At 39.7% G+C, this 15256-nt stretch overlaps 1 protein-coding gene across 1 annotated transcript in view; it reads left to right on the top strand.

Annotated features, from left to right (window-relative positions):
- LOC134573321 (ecto-ADP-ribosyltransferase 3-like) overlaps window positions 1-14467 on the top strand; it is a 36066-nt gene extending 21599 nt beyond the window's left edge. Inside the window, exons 2-6 of the mRNA XM_063432999.1 lie at window positions 1177-1273; window positions 5107-5785; window positions 7853-7885; window positions 9654-9683; window positions 13872-14467. Of these exons, the coding sequence (XP_063289069.1) occupies window positions 1229-1273; window positions 5107-5785; window positions 7853-7885; window positions 9654-9683; window positions 13872-13963 (879 nt within the window). The 5' untranslated portion in view covers window positions 1177-1228 and the 3' untranslated portion in view covers window positions 13964-14467. The remainder of the gene's footprint in view (window positions 1-1176; window positions 1274-5106; window positions 5786-7852; window positions 7886-9653; window positions 9684-13871) is intronic.
- Window positions 14468-15256: the final 789 nt, after the last annotated feature.

Raw genomic sequence — 15256 nt, forward strand, 5'->3', positions numbered from 1 at the left:
TGAAGTCTGAAATACCATATCTGTCTGTACTCATTTGCATTTCAAGCTTGGCATTCTGGGATAGTTGTGGAAACATAATTTTGGGGAATTTCTGTCCAAGGCGGACTGAGATGTGCAGGTGATGAACAAAATCAGTTTTTTTTTATGGAGATATAAGTAGATTGATAGATATTGACTGTTCAAACAAATGGATGCATTTACTGTCTGTACAACATCCATATCATTTCTATTCGCTTACAAGAGAAATCTGTTAGAAGGAAAGCTATGCGTTTACTTTGGATGGGAGAACATGGACATAGACATGTTCTGTTCTAAGTGGACTTGTTAACTGATTGTACCGAGTTGTCTTAAAGAACCTTCCAGCTGGCCGTTCGTCCAGTCACCCTAATGTATTTTCTGTTTAGCTACTGAGACATGTATGGACGTAGCGGGGAATGTGATGCAAACAAGAATAACGGAGCCTACCCAAATACTCCCCAATAACGACAGAGGCCAAATTTGGATGGAACAGGCCACAGCATTTATTAAACATAAGACTGTAGGACTCATCCAACATTTATTAAACTTTATCATTCAATTATAACCAGAGAAATACATAAATACATAAATAATCCATAACTTTACATATAAATTAACACCTAGGCCCTACAGACTTTACATAAACGTCCTTGCCAATGAATGAGACTACATGCCTATGCACCCACTTGCCACAGGGTTCTCGCCTCCCCCCTTGTCCAAACCAGATTCCCTTTTCCTTTCAATGCTTACCACCAGCCATCTTTTAGCCCAGGGGGCACGTCCAAGTCGGTAACTTAAAAGTTTACCCTACAGAGCAGTGGAGTTTGAGACCCGACCATGTCCATATCCTGACACTCCATGTAATAGCCCCCAAAACCTATTGGCAAGGATACGCCCCCCGCTAGCTGTGACATGGACAATAACAAATAAAGAGGCACTGTTAAGATGATCCCTACACCACTCCCAAACCCATAACCACTCCCATATACACATACAACCAATCACAAGCATTCATCCTCACACTCATACATGTGCCCTTGTCTGCTTAGCTGTGCTATCCCCACAGAGCCTTAAAGACTGAAATCTTGCTGTAGGTAGATGACAGTGGGGTATTGCGTAGTAAAAACCTTCTGCTGATTCTAAAAACTATTTCCACAGGACGCCATTTGCGTGAAGTCTGAGGTTCAGGAGAGAAAACCATCCTTTCACAATGCTGACTTTGACCGTTGTATTTCTCCTGCTTGGTTTGACTCAGGTAAGGTGTTCTGGAACTGCATAGACGGCAAGCTGAAACAGAAAATGTGTGACATATAGGGTGAGGGCTCTGTCCAAACAAGCTGACAATCTAAATAAATGTGGTATAATTACATCAAGTGGCTTTCTATTCATAAAGTGCTAACCCAAAACAGCACCCCCTCTGCATCTGAGGATATATGGAACCAGGCTTTAGATAAATGGGAAGGTTTTAAAAAGGAGAGTTAGCCCAGCTCTATGGGCCCGACACCTGCAACAACACCTACAACAATGACATAGTCACATAGCTGAAAAGAGACTTGCGTCCATCAAGTTCAGCCTTCCTCGCATTTGTTTTTTGCTGTTGATCCAAAAGAAGGCAAAAAAAAAACAATTTGAAGCACTTCCAATTTTGCAACAAGCTAGGAAAAAAAATCCTTCTTGACCCCAGAATGGCAGTCAGATTTATCCTTGGGTCAAGCAGTTATTACCCTACATTGAAAGAATTTGTGAATAGATTTCCACACAATAGTTTGTATTGGCCCCGAATATATTTGTATAATGTTATCATATCCCCTCTCAGGCGACGTTTTAACTAGTATTTTTACTAAATAGGTTTACATTTGTTAACCTTTCTTCATAGCTGATATGTTCCATTCCTTTTATTAATTTTGTAGCCCGCCTCTGCACTTTTTCTAGTGCCATAATATCCTTCTTTAGAACAGGTGCCCAAACTTGCACAGCATATTCAATATGTGGTCTTACCAGTGATTTATAAAGAGGCAAAATGATATTCTCGTCCCGAGAATGAATGCCCTTTTTCATGCATGACAATACCTTCCTGGCCTTGGCCACTGCTGATTGACATTGCACATTGTTGCATAGTTTGTTGTCTATAACAATTCCCTAGTCCTTTTCGTGTGTTGTTATCCCTAATTCACTTACATTAAGGGTATACGTTGCTTGTGTATTCTTTACGCCAAAGTGCATAACTTTGCATTTTTCAACATTAAATTTCATCTGCCATTTGAGAGCCCAGTCCCCCAGTCTATCTAAATCCCTCTGCAGCAAAGTAATATCCTGCTCACATTGTATTATTTTACAGAGTTTTGTGTCATCTGCAAACACTGAAACATGACTGTCTTCGAGATCATTTATAAACATGTTAAATAGAAGGAGTCCCAGAACAGAACCCTGAGGGACACCACTTGCCACCTCTGCCCAGCTTGAAAATTTACCATTAATGACAACACTGTGTACTCTATTTTTAAGCCAATATTCTACCCAAGAACAAGCATTTTCATCTAGACCGATTTCCTTGAGTTTAAACACTAATCTATTGTGTGGAACTGTATCAAATGCCTTGGCAAAATCCAAATAGATCACATCCACTGCAACACCCTGATCTATACTTCTACTTACTTCTTCATAGAACGCAATCAAGTTAGTTTGACATAACCTGTGCTTCATAAAACCATGCAGATTTTTGCTGATAACTATGTTCCTCTCAAGGAATTCTTGAATATTATCCCTTAATAATCATTCAAATATTTTCCCAGCCACAGAAGTTAAGCTCACAGGTCTAGAATTTTCAGGCAAGGATTTTGAACCCTTTTTGAATATAGGAACCACATCTGCCTTCCTCCAATCCTCCGGAATCCTCTGGAACACTTCCTGAAAGAAAAGAATCTTGAAAGATTAAAAACAGAGGTTCACTTATTTCTACACTTAGTTCCTTAAGTACTCATGGATGGATACCGTCAGGCCCTGGAGCCCTGAACTTTCTTTAGTTGCTGCAGCACCTTGTCTTGAGTTAATCAATTACAATTATTCTGCAAGTTTTTAGTAGTAATCATTTACACATCTATTGCCATGGGTTCTTCCTTAATATATAGGGAGGAGAAATAGTTATTTAAAATTCCTGCCTTTTCCTGGTCTTCATTAACTGACACCGCCGTTTCAGTTTTTAGTGTACCCACTTTCATTTTGTTGTGCCTTTTTAGAATTTATGTACTTAATGCTTTGGGGTTCGTTTTGCTCTCTTTAGCTATAATTTTTTCATTTTGAAGTTTAGCAAATCTAATTGCCTTTTTGCACGTATTATTTGCTTCCTTATATCTTTTATAAGATGCATCTGATTTGTCCGATTGAAATGCTTTAAATGCCCTTTTCTTATTTTTAATCTCTTGTTTTACTTCTCTACTAAGCCACATTGGTTTTAATTTGTTTCTTTTATATTTATTTCCCAATGGTACATACTGAGAAATGTACCTTTCTAATATTTGTTGGAAGATGATTCATTTATCCTCAGTGTTCTTTTCACTAAAGAGTTTATGCCAGTCAATATATTGTAAAGCTGCCCTTAACTTATAGAAATTGGCCTTTTTAAAATGAAATGTTTTAGTATACCCCATGTGCTTTTGTTTTTTTGAGTTTATTTCAAAGGACATTATCTTGTGATCACTATTTCCCAAGTGCTCACCAGCTTGAATGTTGGTCAAAAGATCAACATTGTTTGTTATGATGAGATCCAGACAAGCATCCTTTCTAGTTGGTGCTTGTACAAGTTGTGACATAAAGGTGTCATTTAACAAGTTTAAAAACTTAATTCCCTTTGCTGAGCTACTAGTCCCTCTGTCCCAATTTATGTCCGGGTAATTAAAGTCTCCAATAATTAATGTGTTCCCCAGATTTGCAGCTTTCCCAATTTGCTCTAACAGCAGTTCTTCCTCATTAATATTAACATTAGGTGGTTTATAACATATCCCAACCAATAATTGATTTCCCTTTGTTTCCCCCAAGCAAATATCTACCCATAAAGCCTCCACATTTTCCTCGTCACACTCCACATGCCTAAGATTTGGCTTTAACTCATGGTTGACATATAAAAATACCCCACCACCCTTCTTGTTTTTCCTATCCTTCCTAAATAACGTGTACCCATTTAAGTTAACTGCCCAGTCATGTGTCTCATCCCACCATGTTTCTGTTATGCCTATTATATCATATTGTTTAGTGTATGCTATTGCCTCTGGTTCCCCCATTTTGTTATATAGGCTCCTTGCATTAGTAAGCATACATTTAATATCTTGATGAGTCTTTTGTATATTTTGTGAATTATCAATATTACATACCTCCTCTGTTTTGAGCTTGCCCCTCCCCCTGTCTCCACAATTTTATTGTTGCAAAATCTTGAGATACATCTGTTAGTGCAGAAACATCCTGATTGATTATTAGGTGCGTCTTTTGAAGTATTATTCTACAGCCACTTTGTAACCTATTCTGTTTTCATCGCGAAGCTAAGATCGACCAGGCAGTGAACGTATTGTTATATACTAATTTGTACTTTATTTCTCTTTTTTTATGTTCTTACCCTATATGTTACATATGTTCTTGTAATAAAATTCAATAAGCATTTAAACTGCAAAAAAACTAACTTTTCATATAGAATTAACAAAATTAACAAAATGAGCAGTTTGCTGGTTTGGTCTCAAACATAGCTATTTGTTTGTATTCACTCCCCCACCTCAAATGGAGCATCCCTCCCCGAGTATAATGAGAATGATCTGGGGTATGCAGAGGATGTGGGCTAAAGAGTAAAACTAGTATGGACAATGGCAGTGAATAATGGCCAGAGTCTAAGGTGTGTAGGTAAAAGGGGCAATCCTAAGTTCAGACCAGGCAGCAAAAGTTCAGAACGACTAGCCAATCCAACGGTCAGGATACACAGGAATCAATGAGGATGCAGTTCGACAGTCTAGGAAACACTTAGTGTAGAGAATGTACTGATGTAGCAAAGCTTATCCACAAATTAAAGTACGAAAACTAATTTGCTTGTTCTTGCTTGTTCTGCAGCTACACGGCCAAACACAGAAATTGTACATGCATCGCAATTCTTTTGATGACCAATATATTTGTTGTTCAGAAAATCTGAAGAAAGAAATCATGCCAAATCTACTAAAGGCAGAAAAATCTAAAAACCCACAGTTTGGTGCAGCCTGGGACAGAGCAGAGAAAATAGTGAAGGAGTTATTTCAAAATGATGAAATTGACCCTGAAAGAGATTATTTTTCTGTAGCGCTATTTCTGTTTGCCATGGAAGATCCGGAGTTGGAGTCTTTTTTCGAGCAGTTCAACGCTAACGTAAGCACGGCCGGGCGCTCCAGGGAGGAATACATGACAAATTTTCATTTTAAGGCTTTTCATTTTTACCTGACCAGAGGTCTGCAGGACAATACTGTCAAACAAGCGTCTAAAAAGCATTTCTTTACAACATTCCATTTACCAAATAATGCAACATTGCCGATACGCTTTGGGAGATTTCTAAGGGTTAAACACGAGACAAAGGACAGTTCACTGCTTTTGTCTTCTTCTTTATATTACACAACGCTTCATGTTCCACCTTTTTTTGAAAACGAAATTACCATCTTTCCAGTTTCAGAAGTATTTTATTTTATAAATCAAGGGCAGAAACTTCAATATGCCACCAGTTCCGGAATTAAATGCAGTTTTTTTAACTGCGCATATCTTGGAGGTAAGTGTATAATGTGAATACTGCCCCCTGCCTCACGCTCCTCCAGCTTTCCATGTAGACATCGTGCTTTCATTGTGTGAACTAATTTCTGTGTGTGTGATTAGTGTTAGTAGATAAGTTAGCAGTTTGTGTTTTGTACATTTGTTGAGATATATTGTGAGAGCAACTTTGTGTCTTTATTCATTCTAGTAATAGTTTCAGAGTTTCCTGGTTATTACCTAGGGATTCTTTTGCCCTTACAGAAGTCAGCCCTTTGCCATTTCTTAAATTCTGGGAATGTATTAAAGTTTCTCTCTAGGGATCGGTTCCTTTTTTTTTCCTACACTGCCAGGGCATGTCTTCCTAAAAAGGCCAGGGGTTCCCAATGAATTTGTCCCGTGGAACCTTTTGACATAATGCGCTAACAACGTGGAACCCACAAACATTTTTGGCACTGTAGCGCAGATAGTAAACAGATAGTAGTACTTAGGAGCAGGTGTGCTTTTGTGTGTACAGTTGGTGTTTGTATATAATGTTAGCGTTTTGATACAGGGGGCGTGTGTATGTAATTTTTGCATTTGCGTGCAGGGGTGTGCTTGGATGTAGTGTTAGCTTAAAATGCGGATGTACATTTGTGTGTAGTATTAGTGTTTGAGTGAAGGGTGTGTTTGAGTGTTCGGATATAAATTTGAAACTTTAATCCAGGGGTTTTTGTATGAAATGTTTGTGTTTGCAGGAGTGTGTTTGCAGGAGTGTGTTTGCAGGAGTGTGTTTGCAGGAGTGTGTTTGCAGGAGTGTGTTTGCAGGAGTGTGTTTGCAGGAGTGTGTTTGCAGGAGTGTGTTTGCAGGAGTGTGTTTGCATGTTGTGTTGGTGTTTGATTGCTGGGATGTATGCACATATGATTGCTGTACTTATGTCACGTACATACATACGCAAACAAATTAACACACAGATACACATATAAAAACATTTACACATACACACACATTCATATACACACTGACATAGACACACAGACACAAATAAACACACCTTGACACATGCACAGACCTTGACACACACACCAATACATACAGTGACACATACACAAACCTTAAAACACAGATACACACACTGATACACACTCTGACAAACATATTCTTTGATAAACACATACAAACACATATACATTCTTACTGACAAGCACACACACACACACACACACACATACACACTCACTGATAAGCACACATACACTCTCACTGACAAACACACATACACTCTCAGTGACAAAAACACATACACACTCACTGACAAACACATATACACACACTCACTGACAAACACAGCCGGAGTGACGTCATATTCCGACTCCAGCATCAGCAGCACCCAACCGGGCCAAATCGCGGCGGGCATTTTGTTTGCCGAAATTACGGAGGAACCGCACTTGTGTTCTCCAAATGGAACACCAATTGGGAAATGCTGCCTTAGGGGTTGCCATTTTAGGTCCTAGCTGGGGTGTTACTTAGTGGCAAAAAAGCAGGGGTGATGCTTCAAAAAGTTGCCCCCCCCCAACATTGCTCCTGGTGTCCTGACTTCTCATGAATCTTGGGCCAAAATATCAGAGCTAAACACATACATGAAATTATTACAGTTTGATTATATTGGGCTAAAATTCGAACATTCACACTTTACTGAATATTCCTGGTTGAACACAATTTTCTGTGTGTGAAAAGTTTGAGAATATTACATATTGCAACGTGAATCATGGCACATTGACAAATGTTTTTGTTAAATGTAGGACAATATACCATATCTGGGTAGGCCCACCAGTCCCCAATTTGGCAAGACAGTCCTGATTACAGGGTCATGTCCGGCAGCCCCAATTTAGTGCACTGGTGTCCCACTTCTGAGCCATTTTTTGGTTCACTGATTCACTGTTTTTTCCTTAAATTTTAATAACTGTTGTTCAACTCTTCTTTGGGAGCCACCAGCTTCCCAGAATGTTAGTGGTCATTGTTGTGGTAAATGTTGTCCTGTTTGGCATGAGATAAAAAGTGCTGTGTATGTTGTTGCATTCAATGACATATCGATTATCTGCGTTTCAGGGGAAAAACGGAAAGTCCCCACCTGCATTCCAGGTAATGAATATTTCATTTAGAATCTTCTAACTGCTGACAGTTACACTGATTTGATGATAATACTGTTGACAATGACAACATAGCGTGTGTATATTGGCAGAACTGAACTGGGAATTGTGGATAATTGACAGGGATATCGTACACTTTACTCCCAAATAGCTGAACTTAAAATATAGCGAAGGTGGCCATTCGATCTAAAACCTGCAATTCCCAGGCTAGTCCTTCAGGATTCCTGTTTTATTGTGTATAATGCCAGGTTTTTTAGCAATGTGAACACGTCTTGCAGAACTATCACAGAGTTCCCAGCTTGACACATTTCAGTTCTTGATAGAGAAGGAGTTTGGAGAGAGCCGAATACTCGAAACTTCCCTCACTTTGAGCATGGACGGGTGCTTGAGGTTAATGTCCTGCTTACTTTCTAAAACTCATTAAAAAATTAGGGAAAATACCCATTAAAGTCAGTGCAAAAGCTTATTCCAGTGTTGGACAGGAAATGTTGAAAGTTAAAATCTCAAGGATAATAATGATATTTTATCAATATTGGTGACATTACTAGCTCTTCAGCATAGATAGCATGATTCTTTGGTTTCCTGCTTTGTGTTGTCTTGCACCCCTATTATTGAAACCCTCATCAGACCCTGCTGCAACCTCCACAAAAATATTGCTTGAATCCAAACTATTACTGCTTTGGTTTCTTTATACTGTGTCCCACTTCTGTTAAGCAGCTTTACAAGGCCCCCAATAGCTCCCCATCAAATATGGATCTGACATATTTACTAATGTGCCCCCTACTGGCTGCCCATCCAGTATAGACCTGACATATTTACTAACATGCTCCCCATCAAATATAGAACTGACATATTTACTAATGTGCCCCCTACTGGCTGCCTATCCAATATAGACCTGACATATTTACTAACATGCTCCCCATCAAATATAGAACTGACATATTTACTAATGTGCCCCCTACTGGCTGCCTATCCAATATAGACCTGACATATTTACTAACATGCTCCCCATCAAATATAGAACTGACATATTTACTAATGTGCCCCCTACTGGCTGCCTATCCAATATAGACCTGACATATTTACTAACATGCTCCCCATCAAATATAGAACTGACATATTTACTAATGTGCCCCCTACTGGCTGCCTATCCAATATAGACCTGACATATTTACTCATTTGCTCCCCATCCAATATAGAACTGACATATTTAATTATATGCCCCCTGCAGGTTGTCAGGTCTATTCAATATAGACCTGACATATTTACTAATATGCCCCCCAATAGCTCCCCATCCAATATAGACCTGACATTTACTAATATACCCGCTGCCAGCTCCCCATCCAATATAGACCCAACATAGTTACTAATGTGCCACCTGCTGGTTCCCCATGCAATATAGACATGACATATTTACTAATGTGCCCCCTGCTGGTTCCCCATCCAATATAGACCCAAAATATTTACTAATATACCCCCAATAGCTCCCCTTCCAATGCAGACCCGACTTGTTTACCAATATACCCTCTGTCGGCTCCCCATCCAACATCGACCCAACATATTTACTGATATGCCCCTTCCTGGTTCCCCATCCAATATAGACCTGACCTATTTAATAATATGCCCCCTACTGGCTCCACATCTAATATAGACTCGACCCTCACTTAAAGGGGCATGCCAAGCCCATTGCCATTACAGATTATTGCCAAATGGTACTATGTCCAATAAGATACTAAATAACCATATTTTATTCTTTGCAGAAAGTGAATTTCTTGGCAACTGCAATGCAGGTAAGGAACAACCATTTTACAAGTGTAGTTTATTATTGTTTTTACATTATTGTATATTTATTTTTTGCATAGTTTTATTAATCCAGTCACTGTTTATTTAGTTTATAAATTGTTCTATTTCTGAGTTATTCTGTACAAATAAATAAGATAAAATATAGAGATGGGTGAGAAGAGAGCTTAGAGCAACTGTGATCAGATTGTGCATAAAGTGAGGATTATAAAATAATTCAACAAATTAAAAACAAAAGCAATACATTATCTCCATATTAGGGTAGTGGGAGGCAAACAGAAGCACAGCATGGGTGCTTATTAGGACACTCTAAGCACTAAAACAACTTTATCTTAATGAAGCAGTTTTAGTGTATAGATCATTCCCCTGCAGTCTCACTGCTCAATTCACTGTCATTTAGGAGTTAAATCACGTTGTTGTTCTGTTTATGCAGCCCTAGCCACACCTCCCCTGGCTGTGACCCACACTGCCTTCATGAAATGGTTTTATTTTCAATCAAATCCTATCGCACAGTGTGTTTGTTTTAGAGGTTCTTACCATCTGCTCTGTTACTTACATTTTATTCACACACAGGAGGCTGATTCAGGCTGTAACAGGCAACTAAAAGAGCAGGAGATGCAACATTATAAATCAAACACTCTGTGTAACAGGGAAACACATTTAGACTATTTTTCAAGAAATAATTTTTCACATCAAGGATGTGTGAGTCTCAGCTAAGGTTTGATTGGTGCTGCAAAAACAAAGTGATTTAACTCCTAAATGGCATAGAATTGATCATTGAGAGTGCAGGGGCATAATCTATACACCAACACTGCTTCATTAAGCTAAAGTTAATAGATTGGTGCTTAGATTGCCCCTTTAAAAAATGAAAAGTTGCAGTGTCCATTGGTACTGGAGTACTGTCTGACACTTATAAACTGGAACCAAGTTAGATAATGGCTTACTGTCTGGCATTAATGGATTCAATAAAATCGTAGACTGTTAATAACAGTTAAAGATAGTTTGACATTTCTACAAACTATTAGACGGTGCTTTATTATAAAAACAGATAAGCAGGAATTTTGCGGGTGGCGGAGGGTGGGGGGACATAATTATAATGACATCCATGCTTGGCCCCTTTTTGACATTGTCAAGAAGGGGAGGAGAATAGTCATTATCACATAAAGTCAGGGTGAATAGCGTTTTCACAACTATGGTGTCAGGAATACATGTTTGTATTCCTGACACTATAGTGTTCCTTTAAGCAAATTAAAGGAACATTCTGGTCACCATAACAATGTCATCAAAATGAAAATGCTATGATGCCAGGAGGCCGCTGGGTGCTCTCTTTCCTTTAAGGGGTTAAACCGCTCTCAAATGGTTTAACCCAAAAGACTTCCTCCAGCTCCAGATCTCAAGGTCGCTCAGAGATATTTGGCCAGGAAGTGCAGATTGACAGGAAGTGCAGATTGACGTCAGGTATGGGTGCCACTGATTGGCTAGAGTCAGCTGACAGTCTAAGCCAATGGCTAGCTCCCGGTTCATAAATATGTTTAACTTTTTTATGAATGGGAGCTACTGATTGGCTTAGAGTGCCAGCTGACTGCTCTAGCCAATCAGCGACAACCCTACCCAATGACACTCTGTGATTCCTGACACTCAGTAAAAAAAGTTAAACCATTAATACTGAATTTTTTTTTACATGGGAAGATGAGAAAGTCCAAAGTTTCCCTGCCAGACCCAGGTACCAAAGCCTTATGATGTGGTGTCCAGAATGAAGTGGAGGGATCACTTCACTTATCCTTCTTGCTCCAATCTCCTTTTCTTCTTCCTCATTTGACACAGCCGTCTCTCCTCCTTGGCTTCTTCTGCTCCTTTAGATTTCTGCTACTTTCTGCTTCTTTTGCGCCCTTCTGCTCCTTTCTCTTTCAGATCCCTTTCTGCTCCTTGCAGACCCTTTCTGCTCCTTCTCCTACTTTACCTTTGTGCTCTTGCTGTCCCTTCCAGCTCCTTGCTGCCCCTTTCTGCTCATTTCTGTTCCTTCTCCTTCCTGCTCCTTCTCCTACTTTACCTTTGTGCTCCTAATTCTTTCTGCTCCTTTACCGTCCTGCTCCTTCGGTCCCTTTCTGCTCCTTGCTGACCCTTCCTGCTCATTTCTATTCCTTTCTGCTGCACTTTCTGCTCCTTATTCTACTTTACCTTTGTGCTCCTTCTCATTCTTTCTGCTCCTTTGCCTTTGTGCTCCTTCTGTCCCTTCCTGCCCCGTTGTGCTCCTTTCAGACCCTTCCTAACCCTTCTGGCTCTTTGCTGCCCCTTCCTGCTCATTTCTATTCCTTTCTGCTCCTTCTCCTACTTTACCTTTTGCACTCCGTCTGCCCCTTTCTACTGCATGCTGCCCTTTCCAGCTCCTTTCTTGCTCTTTCTGCTCTTGCTGACCCTTCCTGCTCATTTCTGCTCCTTCTTCTACTTTACCTTTGTGCTCCTTCTGATTCTTTCTTGTCCTTTACCTTCATGCTCCCTTTGTCCCTTTCTGCTCCTTGCAGACCCTTCCTGCTCCTTGCTGCCCCCTTCTGGCTTCTTTCTATTCCTTTCTGCTCCTTTTCCTACTTTACCTTTGCTCTCCTTCTGCCGCTTTCAGCTCCTTTCTACCCCTTTCTGCTCCTTCTCCTACTTTACCTTTGTGCTCCTTCTGATTCGTTCTGTTCCTTTGCCTTTGTGATCCTTCTGTCCTTCCTGCTGCCCCTTCCTGCTTCTTGCTGCCCCTTCCTGCTCATCTGTTCATTTCTGCTTCTTCTACTTTACCTTTGTGCTCATTTTGCCCCTTGCAGCTCCTTGATGGCCCTTTCTGCTTCTTTGCCTACTTTACCTTTGTGCTCCTTCCTGCCCCTTGCTGTCTCTTCTTGATCCTTGTAGATCCTTCCTGCTCCGTGCTGCCCATTCCTACTCATTTCTGCCTGTTCCTGCTCCTTGCAGATACTCCCTGCCCCTTCCTGCTCATTTATGTTCATTTCTACTCCTTCTGTCCCTTCCAGCTCACTTCTGACCCTTTCTGCTCCTTGATGTCCCTTCCTGCTCATTTCTGTTCCTTCTCCTTTCTGCTCCTGCTCCTATTTTACCTCCCTTCTCTTTGCTGACCCTTCCTGTATGCTGCCCCTCTTCCCTCACTTATCTGATCTGTAGGCTGCCCCCCATGCCTCACTTACCTGAACTGTATGCTTTCCCCCATCCCTCACTTACCTGATCTGTAGGCGGCCCACCCTACCCCCCTTAAGACACCCATGTAAGCAGCTGTCATTAATATAATAAGACCAGCACAGATTGCCCAGATATTTTTACACCGGACACGCTGTGCAGCCTTCAAGTTCCATTTATAAAAATGATGTTATTACAAAGGGGCCATCAAGTTCCACCAATGTTGTGAATGTATCAGGATTCTGAGAGCCGGGAACACACCCTGGCAGATTCTTCATACAATTCGGTTATTTGCTAAAATGAGTATTCAAAGTGAATTTCAAATTGGAGGCCGGAGTAACCGTAGTGAAAGTATTGTTAGCTTTTCCAATGTGGCTTTTTTTACTTTGAATTCAGTCCATTTAGGGGAGAACTTGGTGAGAATCCAGGGCCCACATGGAGATCATACAAAATACACATTAGTTAAATCTCAGAGGGGATAATTTATCGGATTTATCATAACTAATTGCTCTTTTTTCCTCTCACTACTTCCTGCTAAAATAAATACACAGTTTGGCCATATTTGGCGGCTTACGAAAAAAGCCAAAAATGCTACAAATAGTTTCAATGTCCAAACTTTAAAAAATACACAATATGTGCCACTGGTTGATCTCAGAGTCTGACAAGGTAAGTCACAAAACAATGGATTTAATTCATTCCGAATAGAATGGCAATTCTCATATTTACTAAAGCTAATTGTGGTCAGAATTCAGCCAAGCGAATCGAATCTGCACTAATCGGCTGGATGTATTCGGTGTCTGAACTATATACAAAGTATGTGATCAAGAATAATTACCAAACGTCTATGTAAAAACAAATTAGGACTGAATGCATTCAACAGGATGCGCATTTGCAAGTTATTGTTCGCTTGCATTAAACAAGAGGTTATGCAGATTAGAGGTTGTTATATCTGCTGTCATTGTGTATATTTACTAGTATTAACAGTGCACTATTTTTTTTGTCCATAGCTCCAGGAAGACCTGTCCTGCTACCGGAGACCCCTCACATCTTCACAGGGCTCATCCTAGCTATTAATGCAGCTTTTATGAAACTGGTCTGAGATCTGCTAACATGAAATATTGTATCAACATTCAAAGATCCTTACTTTCCAAGACCCCTGCTTTCGAGACTCCTGCATTTAGGGACACTTGAACTGTGATACAGGGTAGCAGTGGGGTTGTTGTTGTTGCGCTGCGGATAAGTAAACATGTAAAACAGAGTCCAATGGTGGAGTATATTTCACTATTTTGACTGGAATAAATGTAGAATGGAACTCACATATAATAGAGCTTCTAACCAGCTCTAGGTTACAGTGCATGGGCGGAACAATCCCTGCCTGGGATATAAAGAGGTCTTCTTGTTCTTGGTATGAATCCACAGCAAAACAAGTAATGGGAACGTTCAGTCAGGTATAATCAGCAGAATATGTAAATACAAAAACACAAACTCTAGTGCTCTTTGTAGACAACAGCCATGAGTTGTATAAAAGAGAGCTACTGTCAGGATGTTTAATACAGATTGTGTCACTCGGTTTAAAAAAATAAAAAATCTTCTTTTAACAAAACACTTCAGAAAATACAATTACTTGAATTTTAATGAGGTATTCAAATTCCAATTCATTTAGTGGTATATAACAGGGATGTGAAGGTTGATCAGTGTAGAACATCCAGTAGGAGAAGGCAGGGATTAGTACCATTAAATCAATGTCATAGGAGTTAAATAGTAAAACAAGTCCTGTGTTCATAGCCAGTTATAATAACAAAAAGATCCAGCAGGTTTTGTAAAGGTTAATGTGCGCAGCAAAGTGGAGGTAATAGGCCAAGAGATGTTAACAGGTAATCCGTAAAATATAAGGGCAATCCAATAAACAAAAACAAAATTCCTAAACCAAACTTTGTTACTGATTGATCAAGCAGGTTTTGTAAAGGTTTAATTTGTTAACCTTTCTTCGTGGAACATATCAGCTATGAATAAAGGTTAACAAATTTAAACCTCTTTAGTTTAGAAAAACGTCGCCTCAGAGGGGGTTTGATAAAATTATACAAATATATCTGGGGCCAATACAAACTATTGTGTGGAAATCTATTCACAAACCGGACTTTACATAGGACACGAGGTCATGCGTTTAGACTGGAAGAAAAAAGATTTTGTCTTAGCCAAAGGAAAAGTATTTTTTTTTACCATAAGAACAATAAGGATATGGAATTCTCTGCCTGAAGAAGTGGTTTTATCGGAGTCCGTACAGATGTTTAAACAGCAACTAGATGCATACTTGCAAAAACAGAATATTGAATGATATAGTTTTCCAAAATAGGGGAATAACTGCTTGATCCAAGGATACATCTGACTGCCA

This window comes from Pelobates fuscus, chromosome 1 (assembly GCF_036172605.1).
Source record: "Pelobates fuscus isolate aPelFus1 chromosome 1, aPelFus1.pri, whole genome shotgun sequence".
In the NCBI taxonomy this organism is placed as follows: Eukaryota; Metazoa; Chordata; class Amphibia; order Anura; family Pelobatidae; genus Pelobates; species Pelobates fuscus.